At 44.9% G+C, this 17,769-nt stretch overlaps 1 protein-coding gene across 1 annotated transcript in view; it reads right to left on the bottom strand.

Annotated features, from left to right (window-relative positions):
- LOC139478641 (rho GTPase-activating protein 100F-like) overlaps positions 1–14,293 on the bottom strand; it is a 123,734-nt gene extending 109,441 nt beyond the window's left edge. Inside the window, exon 1 of the mRNA XM_071261201.1 lies at positions 13,327–14,293. Coding sequence (XP_071117302.1) covers positions 13,327–13,395 — 69 coding nt within the window. The 5' untranslated portion in view covers positions 13,396–14,293. The remainder of the gene's footprint in view (positions 1–13,326) is intronic.
- Positions 14,294–17,769: the final 3,476 nt, after the last annotated feature.

The raw sequence follows: 17,769 nt of genomic DNA, 5'->3' as shown, positions 1-17,769 counted from the left end.
TCACTTCACACACGACGAGTGGTGTCAGTAAGGTAGGACATGCTCACTTCACACAAAACGGGTGGCGTCAGTAGAGCAGGACATGCTCACTTCACACAAGACGGGTGGCATCAGTTAGGCAGGACATGCTCACTTCACACACGACGGGTGGCGTCAGTAAGGCAGGACATGCTCACTTCACACACGACGGGTGGCGTCAGTAAGGCAGGACATGCTCACTTCACACACGACGGGTGGCGTCAGTAAGGCAGGACATGCTCACTTCACACACGACGGGTGGCGTCAGTAAAGCAGGACATGCTCACTTCACACACGACGGGTGGCGCCAGTAAGGCAGGACATGCTCACTTCACACACGACGGGTGGCGTCAGTAAGGCAGGACATGTTCACTTCACACACGACGGTTGGCGTCAGTAAGGCAGGACATGCTCACATCACACACGACGGGTGTCGTCAGTAGAGCAGGACATGCTCACTTCACACACGACGGGTGGCGTCAGTAAGGCAGGACATGCTAACTTCACACACGACGGGTTGCGTCAGTAAGGCAGGACATGCTCACTTCACACACGACGGGTGGCGTCAGTAGAGTAGGACATGCTCACTTCACACACGACGAGTGGTGTCAGTAAGGTAGGACATGCTCACTTCACACACGATGGGTGGCGTCAGTAGAGCAGGACATGCTCACTTCACACACGACGGGTGGCGTCAGTAAGGCAGGACATGCTCACTTCACACACGACGGGTGGCGTCAGCAAAGCAGGACATGCTCACTTCACACACGAGATGCTCAATTCACACACGACGGAGAACATCCGGGGACTTCACTTCACACACGACGGGTGGCGTCAGTAAGGCAGGACATGCTCACTTCACACACGACGGGTGGCGTCAGTAAGGCAGGACATGCTCACTTCACACACGACGGGTGGCGTCAGTAGAGTAGGACATGCTCACTTCACACACGACGGGTGGCGTCAGTAAGGCAGGACATGCTCACTTCACACACGACGGGTGGCGTCAGTAAGGAAGGACATGCTCACTAACACACGACGGGTGGCGTCAGTAAAGCAGGACATGCTCACTTCACACACGACGGGTGGCGTCAGTAAGGCAGGACATGCTCACTAACACACGACGGGTGGTGTCAGTAAGGCAGGACATGCTCACTTCACACACGACGGGTGGCGTCAGTAAGGCAGGACATGCTCACTTCACACACGACGGGTGGCGTCAGTAAAGCAGGACATGCTCACTTCACACACGACGGGTGGCGTCAGTAAGGCAGGACATGCTCACTTCACACACGACGGGTGGCGTCAGTAAGGCAGGACATGCTCACTAACACACGACGGGTGGCGTCAGTAAGGCAGGACATGCTCACTTCACACACATCGGGTGGCGCCAGTAAAGCAGGACATGCTCACTTCACACACGACGGGTGGCGTCAGCAAAGCAGGACATGCTCACTTCACACACGAGATGCTCAATTCACACACGACGGAGAACATCCGGGGACTTCACTTCACACACGACGGGTGGCGTCAGTAGAGCAGGACATGCTCACTTCACACAAGACGGGTGGCGTCAGTAGAGCAGGACATGCTCACTTCACACACGACGGGTGGCGTCAGTAGAGTAGGACATGCTCACTTCACACACGACGAGTGGTGTCAGTAAGGCAGGACATGCTCACTTCACACACGACGGGTGGCGTCAGCAAAGCAGGACATGCTCACTTCACACACGAGATGCTCAATTCACACACGACGGAGAACATCCGGGGACTTAATCGCCATGATAATATTTTGATTTACTGGAATCTCTATGGATTTGACTGCATCATGTAAAAGAGATTCGATCTTTTACTGACCTTGACGTAAAATCAACTTTGCACAAGCTACTAGCTACCTACATAACGTTAGACCGCCCCCCCAACGAGCAAGGCATATGGCGTGTTGGAGCAACGGGGGCATATTTCAAATGCTATTATCGCTCGCTAATACCCCAAACTTAGTCCCAGGACACCAATCAATTATACCAAACAGGATCTAACAGTGCTTTCTCATGTTCTCGACAATTTCTCGAAAATTGTCGTGACCGGGCACAAATAGGTCTATAAAATGAGCACGTGATATGTCTAAACACTTCTCCATTCTTCTTATAAATAATAGCTATTACAATAATTCACTTATATGAAAATGTTCATTTAACGTAAGTAGATCATTGTATAGTGAGAATGCGGAGTTGAGAGGCCATCTGCCACCGATGTATTGTAGTGCTGTCAGGATCCGGTCTTTGACAGCGTATTAGTGCTGACATTAACACACCGAGGATTCATTCACACGGCTACACAAAATGCCACTGGCAAATAAATTATTGATATCGGTATACGATTCCTTTACAATTCCAGCCGTTATGTAGGTCAGATAGAGACGCAACATTAGAGGGACGGAGGTTCTGGAACAGCGGAGTTCCATGTCGTACACGCGCCAAGGGCATCACATTTCTACGTTATAGTAAACAGCACGGCTTTCATAATGGCGATAAGGACAGAAATGTATGAAATAAAAATCACTGGATGAAGTCACGTTATAAGGTGTGACATCTTAATTCCAGCAGCTATATGCCACAAAAGGGCTTGCTCTTTCTACCAAATTTTCAAAGAGCGTCATACGACTCTTGCTCATAATTTGTTTGATCAAGGTTACAACATTTAAGGCCTCAGTAAAGCTTTCAAAACGTTTTATTGTAGACATGTGAAGGACATTTCCAAATTTGACGTACCTGTCACAAAAAGGATGTCCGAAACAATTCTCTATTTTGACTTGTGCCATATGTTCCCGTGTTTTTTTTTCGGGGAACATTTGACTTGCCTTTGCATGTGTTTGTTACGGGTGTCACCGGAGGGGCAGGATACGCTCGCGAACACCACGTGCCATCACTATTTCATAGTGATTCATAAACACATGCTTGTGATATAGTCGGAATGGTACAATCGACTCTGCTTTTTGCAGAGATTTCTATTGGACGTGGAAAGGGTTTGTCGCTTTATCTACTTCTTCAAAACTGTTGAACGCCGTTGATGAGATATTTTATGTTCAGAACTGTTAGTGATATCTGCTCTGTTGTGCCATCGCCGATCTGGCTTACATGCGGGCTGTCAGCATGCGTTGCTCCGTGTGGCGCAACATGGACGGATGCGCTCCACTCAGGGGATTAATCTGGATGAGTGTTGACAATCACTTGACGCTTATTGCCAAAAGGCCATGACGTGAAACCCTTCATCTGGATCACATGAAGCTCCTTGGAACAATTACATCTGATAACATGTTAACAAACATTTCATACATTCAACTAAAACATCCATATTTTATGATATTGCGATGCATTATAGTGTAATTTAACAATTAAATGATTGAAATACCAGAAAAGGTAACAATTGATCTATTCTACACATGGCCCAACGTTGGGAGTTGGGACATTGCGCAGATGCCTTTGAGCAACAAAACCAGGAGTGTGAACTGGGTATTGTCTCTTCCATCTCACGCTAACGCCAGTAATGAAGTCAGACCGGCCAAACACCAGTGCTGAAGGCATCTGTCAAGCAAAGCAGAACGTCCTGTGCAAGTTCTTGGATAAGATGGTAGACACCACGACGGGATTGTACTTCATTCTGGCACGCTAGTCACACCCTTGGGAATAGTCCCACGTCATTGGAACTTGGGGATGTGGCTAGTTCAGATTAGGGCATGGTATAGAACGACACGGAATCAATGCTTGTCTGTCTATATCGTGAGTGGACATCGAAGGAGACCATTTCACAGATACGAAACTATCCATGTTCTTAACCAAATGAAGTTACGTATATCCCGATTGCATATTGTATATTGTAATATGTACGCTCATACCATTGTTATACAAACCTAAGAGATGAACCTCATTCCGACTTTACAGAGATACAACCCACACACCTACACACTCTTACAAAATAAATGATATAGTTTTACGACATAGAAGTGGTATAAATGAATTATTGGATTGCGATAGAAATATATCCTTCAGGTAATAATCGCATTGGAAACAAACATACATATACTGTGTCATTATTTCAATCTTAATCTGTTTAAGACCATCTAAATGGTCAGGCTCGCTGATGCATGTCATCGTATCGCAATTGCGAGGATCAATGCTCATGATGTCAATCACTGGATAGTCTGGTCCAGACTTGATTATTTACAGACCACCGTCATATGGCTAGAATATAATGAGTGCGGCGTTAAACAACAAACAAATGAGCAAACATGTACCCTGGGTTATGATCACTCGGATATTTGCATCATTGTCTGAATTGCTACTGTGATTTTACTCCTGTACCACAATGGGGATTTCTTGATAACATAACCCATATACCTCTGCAGCTTCGTGATCCGGCAGCGTTTTTAACGAGTGAGTGAGTGAGCTGGGACACACCGCTCTCAGGAATATTCCATCATAATGTCGGGAAATGGGCTTCACTGATTGTAACCACATAGGGAATAGAACACGGCTAACGCTTTGACCACTAGACCGCCCCACAGTGCCGTCTATTCTAATAACGAATTCCTAATGTGATAACCTCTAATAGTTTGGCCAAGGGCTCTGATTTTATAATTATGTGTATTAATGCGAGTGCTCCTTGACCTTTTTGTTATGTGTACTCGTACCAATCAGCATTCGGTTTTCACCAACAGTCCGTTCGTATCTATTCAAGCTCTTCATTACAAAATCCCCGTGAAGACATTTTTGTCCGCGTCCACTGCACCAGGCTCACGACAATTAACACTGACAATGGCAACATGAATTCATATCCTACGGTGTCACGAGATGAAATGGGATCCCATGTACAATATTAAGTTTACAATGGTCACAGATACTTATTATTCCATTCGCGATTGTTGGAAGCATCGCTCCCATGTTGCCAGGAAACCAGATTACCATGGTGGAGCCTTCTGGACACACATCAGATCATTGATGTACGAGGCCCTGGTTCGCCCTAGCTGCCATCTGCAACACAGGCGCTCGGCTAGACCACGTGTACCTCCTAAAGCATCATGGTCTTGACAGTTCCGATTAGGGCCACCACGACAACGACGCCTACTGCTACGTCGACACCACACACACCGACACTGCGACACACACCGACACTGCGACACACACCGACCATCGCGGGGGTGTATGTCACTGGCTGAGTCTAAATGTCATACGCGTCTGATTATGAACATTAAAGGCATTTGTCCAACGTGACAAATCCTCTTCTAGATATCAGAGAGTGAGACATAAATGTCATAGCATCATTGTTGGGAACCGAGACTCTTCTACTCCATGGACAGCAAGAACATGAAACAAAACAACTTCAATATGTTCTCATTGAACTGTTCATTGCGCTAATCAATTGTGGAATCTATCGATCTTCAACTAATTTCTTCAGATGAGTTCCTTGACTGTAGTGGAAAAACATCTCTTAATCCAAAAAGATATTGTTAGCACATGTATTGTGAGATCTTACTTATTATTTTGAAGACGGAATGACAAGAGAAACATGTGAAATATGACCTCCAAACTATCCAGGCACATCGTCCATATTGTCACTGATATAAAAACTCCACCGACAGGTATACGTCTCAACGTCGATTGAGCAGTACACTGTTTCGCACAGGTTATGGTGAATATATACGGATCTAGATTCGAGAAGACTACACATAGCTGTTGATATCATTGTACATACAATAAGTGAATGTTGAGTGACATTTTAGTTAAATATGATTCCCATCTGACGAGGGTGCGGTACAGGGGAACAAAGGGTACATCGATATATTCAAAGTATTATATCTCATCTCAACCCTGGATGGGTTCCTTGACCTCAGCACAGGGGAACAAAGGGTACATCGATATATTCAAAGTATTACATGATCTCATCTCAACATTGGATGGGTTCCTTGACCTCACTGGCCAGAAGGAGCTTCGCTGTGTCCAAGACCGCACCTTCACTCTGGGATGATGCGTATGGTATTCGTAACGGTTTTAAGACGAAATAACAGCCAATGAAGCATAAATATGCGATTCCCATTTAATCCAGGTACAACATCCATATATTCACAATATTATGACGTGGATCGTATGACTAGTCTGTCTACCTACCAAATCACCTACCTACCATCTATATTTACCTACCTACTTTTTTCTACCTGTCTATATATATATCTTCATGGACATACCTACCTATCTATCATCCATCTTACTACCTGTGCATCTATCTATCTATCTATCTATCTATCTATCTATCTATCTATCTATCTATCTATCTATCTATCTATCTATCTATCTATCTATCTATCTATCTATCTGCTTAGATTGTTTGATGGTGGAGTCACCTGTCTGGTCCTTGGTCTGCCACCTAATCCTATTGCAGCTTAGCCTCACACTCACACAATGCACATCCTCTTCTGCTCAGGATTATGCAATAATACTTTCCTCACTTCATTAATTCCCTATGCTAACCAAGAGAAGTGTTTCCTCTCCATGGCGGGTCCAGACATTCCAGCAGAAACCTCCTTCACCCGCGGACCCTCCAACCAATTTGCTATTGGAGAAGGGTTCCAGACGACGTGCACGCTTTGTATACATCGAAGCGGGGAAACGATTTTCATGATTTGTGGGCCGCGAAAGGGATGAATTGGACGTGACTTCCTTGGAAGGAGAGAGCTCTCGTCTGCTCAAGGAGAAATGGCGCGAATCTGGTTGCTGTGTACGTAGAGAGGAGATACAGTGCCTGAAATTGGTTTGGAGATACTCCGTTGTGGACCACTTAAGTTCTACATGGAGAGTACAATAGGATGGGACCATGCCATATTTTCGTTTGCAAGGAAGATGTTACCAATCTTTTCACAGGGGCTCAGAACGTGAATAGAGCCAGGTTCTCATAACAAGATCTGTCTTTGAAGGGTCTTGCATCGTATCTCTACAACGTCTCACATTCTAATGATGTTTGATGGTGAAATATTTGCCAGGGGGTATTAAATTTGAGAACAGCATATTCACAGTTGATTACTTAAGGAAACCGGTTGAACGTGTTAAAAGGTTGATGACAATATCCTGTGACGCCTCTAATGGATTTACTATGTGTATATGTACGCTGTTGTCCGTCGGTCTAGTACAATAACCATTTACTTTCCAGGATATATTCATGTCCAGATTAAACATCAGTAAACCCCGGCTATCACACCCACATTTACCCTTATTCAGGTACCTGCGACTGACCCATGTTAACTAGGTCGGACCCTGTTTCTCCCGCTATATCATTATATTGGTGGTGCCCCTACTTGGCCCGATGGTCAACTTTTAATACCGGCGGACACATGTTTCTTCCGGTAGTCATCTGTTACATCCGGTGGACCCATGTTACTTCCGGTTCACCCCTGTTATTACCGGTGGACCCCTGTTACTTCCGGTGCACCTTGTTATAACCGGGGGACCCCCGTTTCTTCCGGTAGGGCCCGGTTACTTCCGGTGGACCCCTGTTATTTCCGGTACTCCCCTGTTACTTCCGGTACTCCCCTGTTACTTCCACTGGACCCCTATTACTCCCGATGGACCATTGTTACTTCCGGTGTTAAAGGTTTCCAAGGCAAATAATCGGAGAAGCAATCTTAATATATAAACTGTAATCTAAACCGTAGTTTAATTTCTATTCAGTGGCGTTTCGATTAACATTTCGAGTTACAGGTGGAGCCACGAAAGAAGGCACCCGCCGTCGTGTTCGAAAGCTCCGTATAAAATCACGTAACGGTGGCACTGTACTATAGTATTGATTCAACACATCCCCGATACTGGGAAGCGACACACAAGACACAGACATACAAGGCGATGTGGACTTACCATACACGTACAGATGAATCTCTCCACCACGGCGGCGTTAAGCAGGGCCATGAGGAGCTCCTTGCCGACCTCCATCAGTTGTTCTCTACCCGACACAATATGTCGCAATGACTGTCACACGTTTGACCGCACCCTGACACCACCCACAAGCCTCGCCCCCTCACAGAACCCCCGTGTATCTGGCTGGAGACTTTAAGTGGCAAGCTAGAGAACAATTTTCACTGTTCAAACACGACGAGAGAAACTGAACTTTTTCAAAGGCCGCGCTGACATTTGACGATTCTTCTTGCATAGTGTTTAAATGGTAAGGGTTACGAATATAAGACGAACAGTAATTCTTGTTCTAGATAGCCTGTTCTCAGGATATAGGCTCCATTGTCAGACAGCTGCTTGTTTCATAACACCTCCACTGTACGTAGTTTTAATAATTAGTTATACAGGTGAACTGAACTATCGCGGAATACAGAGTGAGTGAGTGAGTGAGTATGGTTTTACGCCGCTTTCAGCAATATTCCGACAATATCACGGCGGGGGACACCATAAATGGGCTTCACACATTGTACCCATGTCTGGAATCGAACAAGGGTCTTCTGCGTGACGAGCAAACGCTTTAACCACTAGGCTACCCGACCGCCCCCTGGAATACAGAGAGAAATTGCATTCACTCCTAGCGTTAATTATGCCTATTACCAAATGAATGAGTGAGTGAATTTGATTTTACGCCGCTTTCAGCAATATCACGGCGGGGGACACCAGAAATTGGCTTCACACAATGTACCAATGTCGGGAATAGAACCCGGGTCCTCGGCGTGACGAGCGAACGCCTTAACCTCTGGGCTAACCGCCCGCTCCCATTACCAATCGAAGATTCTGGTGTAACGATATACGGTTTAATGAGGATTCGGAATAGCGAGATTAGAACAAAAAACATCCAGGATAGCGATGGGGAAATTAACCATGTTGGCAAGTGGTGACACTTTCATATGAAACCTTTCAACTACAAAGTATACCTAAGAAACTCGGGTTCAATTTACGAATTTAAAATGTGAACCACATTGTCAGTGTTTCCCTAAAAAAAATCCTACAATATTGAAACAAGCGTAAAGTACAATTCACCCATTCTAGCAGGTGCTGATGGGAAATAAGACGAGGTAGAAGTCTAGAAACAACTGTATACTACCTAAAGTATATTGGGACACCATGCATCTGACTGAAAGCATGTTCACGTTTGTTGTAGTGTTTCTTCTTTCGGATAAGGGGCGGTCGGGTAGCCCAGTGGTTAAAGCGTTCGCTCGTCACGCCGAAGACCCGGGTTCGAATCCCGACATGGGTACAATGTGTGAAGCCCATTTCTGGTGTACCCCGCCGTGATATTGCTGGAATATTGCTAAAAGCGGCGTAAAACCATACTCACTCACTCACTCTTTCGGATACATTAAGCAGTCATGAGTGAACCGAAAGTAAAAACAATACAATAACTTGATTATCTGCCGAACATATTCCACTGGGCGTAAAAGGCAAAAACGTGATGAAAACTATACGGATGGCTAACTGACAATCAGTGATGACACCAGGTGTTCACGAAGAAGGGTAAGTATGTCCCGCTCTACCGGTGGCACCCGCCACTCACATTTGTTAAAAAAAGGTAAGTGTTTGTTTGTTGCCTATCGCCGCAACCAGCAATACAATACCACTTTGTGCATGTGTTGGTACCACGGCATCTCTGATGGGTGATGGACCACTGATGCAGTGCCCGGGATCCGCTACAAGACCATTGCCCCGACAAGTACGCTAACCAACCTCAAGAAACATATCTCAGTCTTCACGTTACTTTATACGTTCATTTCTCCATGGATAAGTGTCATGGAAAAAAACATTTTGGCTGAATGTTGTCTTTGTCAGTTTTAACTTCATAGGCACATAACAATAACTATACATATTTGTCTCAGAGCTGGCTCGTGAAGATCCGGGGTAGAATAGGTCTTCAGCAACCCATGCTTGCCGTAAAAGGCGACTATGCTTGTCGTAAGAGGCGAATAACGGTATCGGGTGGTCAGGCTCGCTGACTTATTGTGCATGTCATCGATCCCAATTGCGTGGATCGATGCTCATGATGTCAATCACTGGATTGTCTGGTCCAGACTCGATTATTTACAGACCGCCGTCATATAGCTGGAATATTGCTGACAAATAACAAACCAACAACAACGTCTCCCAGCCATGTAAACAAACAGCCATACGTACAGGCAGTGAAATGAAGTTTAACGTCACGTTCATGATCATTGCACTTACATAGCGACGCCCATGCGTGTGTCTGTCTGTCTGCTTGTACTAGCCAGGACTGATGTCGGTTTAACAGTGCTAGCCCTGAGATACCATGCCGCAATATACTGACACCGAGCCGATCAGGACTGGTTTTTCCTTCTAACCCCGAGCGTCAGGAAGGAAACATTAAGTACCATCTTTTAACGTCATTTGGTATCACGCGGCTGGGGATCGAACCACCGACCTTCCGCTCTTCGGCAGACACTCTATCCGCTAGATCACGAGGAACATGCACAACACTTAACGAGACAATGAGTAAGGGTCAAGTCATCCCTTATATTTTAGTGTTTGTAGAGATGATAAATGATATGGTGAAGGACATTCACCATAACCAGGAACTACAAAAACGATCATTGCGTGGGACCATCGACTCGTATCAGCTGACACACGTAATATGCACTACTTTCTATACAGTACAGTGACACATGCACGTCAGTTTGTGTACTCCCTATCCATCAGATTCTGTCCATACAGGCCGGGACGGAACTAGGTCTGCCTGCAACACCTGTCACCAATCATCATGGACAGATTACTACACATTGGATCCAGTGTGATTGAGTGTAGGTGTTGAACACCGTAATTCATCATAAAGACCTGTGAAGACCTGGCTTGTCAGGTCACCTCTAGTTGTTACCGTCATCTACTAGAGCGCTATATTGAAAGGTAATTGATTCACAGGCGCCTTCCTACCGTCTGGCGTGGCATGTTTTAACTTGTGTTTTGTATAAGGTTTGTCCAGCACGGCATATAAAAAAGGCAGTCTTTGCCATGGAAAATAAGGAGACATTAGTTCCCCCTGCCCACGCCCTACAATAATGACCTTTTATTCCCGAAAGTACTCAAACCAGGTCACGTATATACTGATGAAGGGAAGTAACGCAACAATATTAAGGGAAGCATTTGTTCGGCATGGCTTCCCGAGATCATGACACGCCATCGTTTCGCGAGCACCTGGTGTCATAGCTGAACGTCTGCGAAGCATTCATGCCTACAGATTAATTTTGTATGAATGTATTACTTGTTACTTATATAGGGTATCTATACCTAGCTATCCATAAATTCTGTTTAGGTTAAGTTCTTGACCACTTGCTTCACAAAGGTCCTAGCGTCTGTACCGGTCCTAGCATCTGTACCGGTCCTAGCATCTGTGCCGGACGTCGTATTGAAATCCATAAATCAACCCAGTCATCATTGATACTTCGGCTTCTAAAATGCCACTTAAAGACATAATATTTAACGCAGCGTCCTTCTGATATATCAAATTTGGTTAAAAGTATCTTTGGCATTGTCATTGAAAAAATTGAGTTAAAGAGTTAGGGAAAAAGAGTTGGGTTTAACGAATCTTTGAACAGTATTCCAGTTATATCATGTGTCAGTTTAATGTGGGAGGAAAGCTGACGTTTACCACTTCGGTGAAACCCATAAGCACGGGCATAGTGTTGACAAGCCAAGAAACATAATCGGGGCGAACCGGGATTTGAACCCACGATCTGGACATTTAGGAACCATAAGCATAATCTCCATTTCTGTGCACTGTTGTATACATTTTGGTGTAAAAGTAGCATTGGATTCTTCCATATGAAACATCTGCATTTGACGCAGAACAACCCTTTTCTACTACAACTTCATATGGCATTCGCTTACGTGTTTCCATAAGTGTGATAATCCAACGAGATATATGTTATACGTAGGAAACAATCTCCGCCAAATAACATGATTAATTCCGTGTAATTCACAGCTCTGTGACTATTGGCAATATTAGCTGTGACGTTAAAAAAGTGAGAGAGAGGAACGCATTGCCGTGATAGTTTCTGCATGTCCAGGCACATTTTTACGTACATATTTTTTATCTTTTTTTTTAAAAACTGTAATTGTATAGAAAGGTGCAGTGCATGGACATGAATAATAACATGAAACTCGCCAGACGGTGAAGCGACAAAAGAAGTATTGATCAGAGGCATGTTATTGTAATTCGAAAGTACTGATTTACCAATCAGAATCCAGTATTTTCAAAAGTAATGATGGAATGAGAGGTAATATCCGCACTAAGTATTTTTCTAGAATGTTCTCTCCCCCGATCACCTGCCCTCAGTTAGGATGTCCATAGTATCTACTAGGATCCCTGCACACCTTGAGCTCGTTCCCGTTGGAAATGGATGTCGTCGAGGCTCGGGTTTGGTCGATACACTGTATATTCGATGACAAGTTATCAGTCCATCTCCCAGAGAACATGTAATACGAGACGCCATTACACCTATACCAGAGGCTATACCTTATGCGTAGGTGTATACGATATGTCGCGGTATAGTGAAGAGATTCATCACATGGTGATTAGGGTAACCTGACTTACTCTGAGAACGTGATAACTAATCAATTTGTCGATCACACCCGATTGTAACGTGCGTATTAGAGAGCACATCTCGACCATTAGACGGTTAACAAGAGAAACATGGCCTCCTGAAAGTTGACGGCACTCGTCCCAGGTCAAAGGTGAGACGATAATGCGGCCATTTTGAAAACACTTTCATCACAGGAGATGGAACTAGTACTTTTCATTTCCTTTCACGAACCCCTTCCTACTCATTGCTAGGAGTTGCTTCTAGGTCGTCATTGAGAGGCCGTTCATTAATGCTGATGCCAAGCCTCGCGGGGACGCCAAGGTGAAGTAAGGTGTTCTGAGATTGTACGGTCGGAGACAGCCCTCAGAACAGGAGGTCAGTGATTGGATGACAGGGTATTACTTGATCAAAGGTTATCGAAGCAATTCTAAAACTATCCTATGAGATAACATCAGGAACACGGCTTCGGCCTGCGTCAGTGAAATTAATTGCCATAGAAAGGTAGCACGCATGGCGTTAAAACACGCACTTGTAACACGCATGCACATTGTGTAATCGATGTGTTACGGAATTAAGGAGAGAGGTGGATCTAGTCTCATCGTCTGTCATACGGTAGTGTCGTCTGCCTGTCACTGATTCGTCGCCTGCAGTGGGGCGGGGCACAGCATTCCATCATCACCTTTGGCAATGTAAGGTAACGGTTTTTAAAAATGCCAAAACATAACAATGTGTTAATCTCACCTGCAGTCTCCCACAACAGAACATTCCAACGATCGCATCTAGAAGTTGATCCACCAAAAGCAAGCGCATGGAGGAAAGGCAGTTCCCGCCCGCACACCAATACTCCGCCACCTGGCATAGGACACACACACGCCAGCTACATCACTGATTCTCTTCACGTAATTAAGCTACCGGGGTATCCGATCTACAAATGTTGAGCGCTACCTTGAAGCCGCTTCACCGTGTCACCACCATCACGCATCCTAGTGCCAGTCCCAACCTCACCCTCTTCTCTCTCGACCTGTCGTCTGCTACTGACCAGCCTATGCTACCGTCGTCTGCTGCTGTCCACACTGGTCAGTCTGCGCTGCCGGACACACGCGAGCTGTGCTGGTCAACCTGTCAGGACACAGCCACCTGTGTGGTCAACGCTGGCACATACAAGCAGACGATAGTTCCCAATCCGCTTATGGAAGTCTGCCACACATGTTACCGGGTTTGCGGCCATGTCCCGGTGCTAGGTCGTTTCAACGAGGAGCCAGGTTGCATAACGGAGTGCCATCAACGATCTATAGGCTCACGGTATTAGGTATGCCTGTTAGATGTTCAAACGAAGTGAGGATTGTCGCGCCTCTATTGCTTCCACTGGGAGCTGTGTTCCCGGTCAAGCGGTCTTCGGCTAAGACGGTTTACGGAGACCGTTAACAACAGACGGCCATTCTGCAACTAAAGTGTCTGAAGAGAGGAAGTTCATTGTCTCTCTTCCCGTACCCTAGCAGGTGTGATGTCCTTCCTCCTAGACTCTGGCATACCTCTCATGGTATCCGTACAACAATCCTTATTTACTATTTTCGTATCACTGTCGTCTTAAAGGCAGACACGGTGGGGAATTCTAACACCAGTCGTTGCCATGACAACCTGTTCATTGCTCCTTGACGACCGCGACATTCCGCGTGGTAAGTGACAAAACCGCGGGAAAAACGGCGTTCTACAGACGTACAAAGCAACAAATCCTTCCCTAGTCCAACCTCTGACTGACCAAATTATGCCTGTCTTTCCCAACTGACTGACATCACAAATTTAATTGCTCCCGTAAGCCATTTTGATTCAAATTACATTCATCAGTATGGCATAACTAATACATTTATTATTGTACGCCTATCAATATCTGTGAACCGTGCTCGCGTCAGCGGGGAAGTATTCTTTATTCCTGCATGTCGACTACCGGCGTTTCTGCGCCATGTAGCTCGCGCAGGTTGCCGCCACATCGATATTCTGTCGAGTAATGGAGTAATCCCTGGAGAGGCCTCGGCGCTCGATGTCGCCTGTCAATCCATAGACCAACTAACGACATTGCAGAGACGACTGGCCTTTAAATAGCAGTCCCATTCGCGCATGTTCGTAATCAATTACTTTAAAAGGTGCACATGCACGCGTGCGAGTGGGCAATTGTAGACATTGTGCACGTGGCGGCGTGTGCATTCATATCCTCCAATACGTTAGACCTGAGAGCCGTGGGGATTTGACAAACGGTAGTTTTTGCTTGTGTGAGTCACAGGTGACCTTAAGGCTCACTGTCACTCTTGAAAGAATGGCATGGCACATCGAAGCAATTTAAAGTTCTATAGAGAAATTAACACGTCGTGTAATGTCTTTGCATTGCTCGTATCTAATCGTAATCCATGAAGAACCACTGTACGTTATTTTTGTCAAATTTGACGTACATCAGAGATGATTATTTTAAGGAATTGAAGCGCTGGAACTTCACAGAGAGCCTACAGTGGGCACTGACTAATAACTCTGACGTCGAACGTAACTATAAACAATCCTTGTGTGACAGACATAGCCCTTACGCCTTTGAAACAAATCCTCTGATTAAAAACATTCTGCGGTCTTAATACAGTCGCGGTATAAAAAATGTTGAATGACCAAAATACGCTGACATTTCCATCTTGAGAATGACGTTCTTCATGAAGACAGCAACGTCACATGGAAGCTTCACAACAACGCTCTATATAAAGGATATATTTATATATAGTAACATTCCTGTAAAAAGGGGAACATGTGGGTTTGTTTCAACGAAAGAACATTTTCTAGCAGTGTTGACAAAGAGATTTTAAACAGCTTGTTTTGAAAGCCTCTTACAGGTTCTTAAGTGAATTTAAGTAAAGAATATTTGCTTTCAAGGCCATGTGACCCATACTGCATTTACATTAGTGTGTGTGTGTGTGTGTGTGTATGTGTGTGTGTGTGTGTGTGTGTGTGAGAGAGAGAGAGAGAGGGGTACTGGTTGTCACGTGTTTTATTGTTTGGTGTTTATCGCTGCATTCAGCAATATTCCAGCTATGCAACGGCGGTCTGTAGATAAACGAGTCTGGACCAGACAATCCAGTAATTGACATCATGAGCATCGATCCACGCAATTCGGACACGATGACATGCATCAACCAAATCAGCGAGTATGACCACCTGTGGCCCGCGACTAGTTGAGATTTGCTTCTTTCAACAGAGGTCGACATGTTTGTTTGTTTGTTTATTTGTTGTTTAATGCCGCACTCAGCAATGTTCCAGCTGTATGACGGTGGTCAGTAAATAATCGAAATGGACCAGACAATTCAGGGATTTAACATCATGCGCATCGATCCACGCAATTGGGATACGATGACATGCATCAACCAAGTCCACCCGATCCAACTTACCAGCCGATCCCGTTAGCCGCCTCTTATGACAAGCAGTCACCTCTTACAACAAGTATGGGTTGCTGAAGACCTATTCCAACCCGGACTTCACTGGTTAGGTCGACATGTTAATATTCGTGTCTGGACCTGAAAATCCAGAGACTGACAGCATGAGCATTGATCCACGAAATGGGATACGATGACACGCGTCAACCAAGTCGCAGAGCCTAACTAACCATCTATTAAATCGCCTCATTCTGGGGAACTGTTCTCACCCGGAATCCCCGCAGGGCTTCACCGAAGTGGTTAACATTTGCAAGTTACGTCTTTGTGGACATTCTTCCTAAACACGCTGACACACTCGGATGTAACTAAAATGACGACATCTGTGTTTGCGTGCGTGCGTGAATGCTTGCGTGCTTGCGTGCTTGTGTGTAAATATATTCACACCAGATGTTCCATGCATAAAATAAAAAAACCCTTTATTCAATATTGAATAAAATTATCCTCTAACAGCAGATTTTGAGTAGCGCAGCCATTCACAGGCCGCATGTCCTTACACAATTCACCCCGTTCCATTTACTAAGGAGATATTCTTGAGGAACATTAGAATGACGTATGCCTGTGGAATGATCAGCTCGCATGTTTTAGCACATTCTCTCCCCCTGTCGCAGGTGATCCATCAAACAAACCACACAGTAAATCCATCACAACAATTTCCACGTCTCGTTCCCCCAGGACAACTTCGGAATGCAAATTAATATCAGGTGTTAAGGTGAGCTACGCGATGTCACATACTTCGACAGTCTGAATTAGAATGGACGAGCTGGTTTGTCTATGTTGCAAGGGCATTTGTGTTATCGTCGTCCGCTCTAAAATAACCTGCTTGGCAAGAGAAAGTATACACCCATGTTTGATGGGGGGTGAAACTGAAACAAACAAGTTTTCCGATGTTGATGTATTTAATACCGATAGTTCAGTTTTGGACCTTAAACCCTAGTCACACTAGAGCCGGAATAAACCGGAATGCCGTCGGAATGAAAATTCTTTGTTTAATCCTGGATATTCGAAATTCATTCTAAAACTTCTGACTGCATTATGAGTGCATTCCAAATATTCGGGCCCATTCTTCCGGTCGGACGGCCCGTCATATTTGCTCATGCTCAAACTTTCTTGGTCAATCCCTCCCGAATGTGGCACGAATTTTGAAAATACTTCATTCCGGCTGCTTCTGCTTGATTCCTGCTGATTCCGAATAAGTGTGACGGGGCATTAACTTTGCACTGTTTCGGCGACTCTTTTCAGCCTCCACTTTTCAAATACGTTTCTCGCCCGGCATTTTATGAGCGCCCAATGTCCGTTTGGAAAAAAACTCCAGAACAGATAAACATTTTTCATTTACAGTGTAAATAAACGGTTCTCGTTCTGTCATGGGTGGCCTAATGATCTGGTGCCAGGATCCGCAAGTTGTGGGTTCGAATCCTAGATTATTACGATTCGCGAGTCCACGCAAAAACATGTGAAACTACAGTAAACTACGTTTATAACGAACACACTTATAACGAACTGACGGATATTACGAAGTGTTTTTGGTCCTGTCCATCTGCTGTGTATGGGCTATAAATATGCATATAACGAACTGTGGTTATATCGAATTACAATTAGTAGTCACTTTTAGTTTGTTATAACCGTAGTTTACTGTACTGAAAGCTGCTAAAACGGCTCACAACTCGCTCAGAAACACAAACACAATCATAGTTTGGTCAGTCTTTGGTTTCTGCGAATC

The sequence above is a fragment of the Haliotis cracherodii genome, unplaced genomic scaffold, assembly GCF_022045235.1.
Source record: "Haliotis cracherodii isolate W230 unplaced genomic scaffold, xgHalCrac1.p SCAF_4, whole genome shotgun sequence".
Classification (NCBI taxonomy): domain Eukaryota; kingdom Metazoa; phylum Mollusca; class Gastropoda; order Lepetellida; family Haliotidae; genus Haliotis; species Haliotis cracherodii.
The sequence above is the reverse complement of the archived record's forward strand: the minus strand, read 5'-3'. Positions and strand labels throughout refer to the sequence as shown.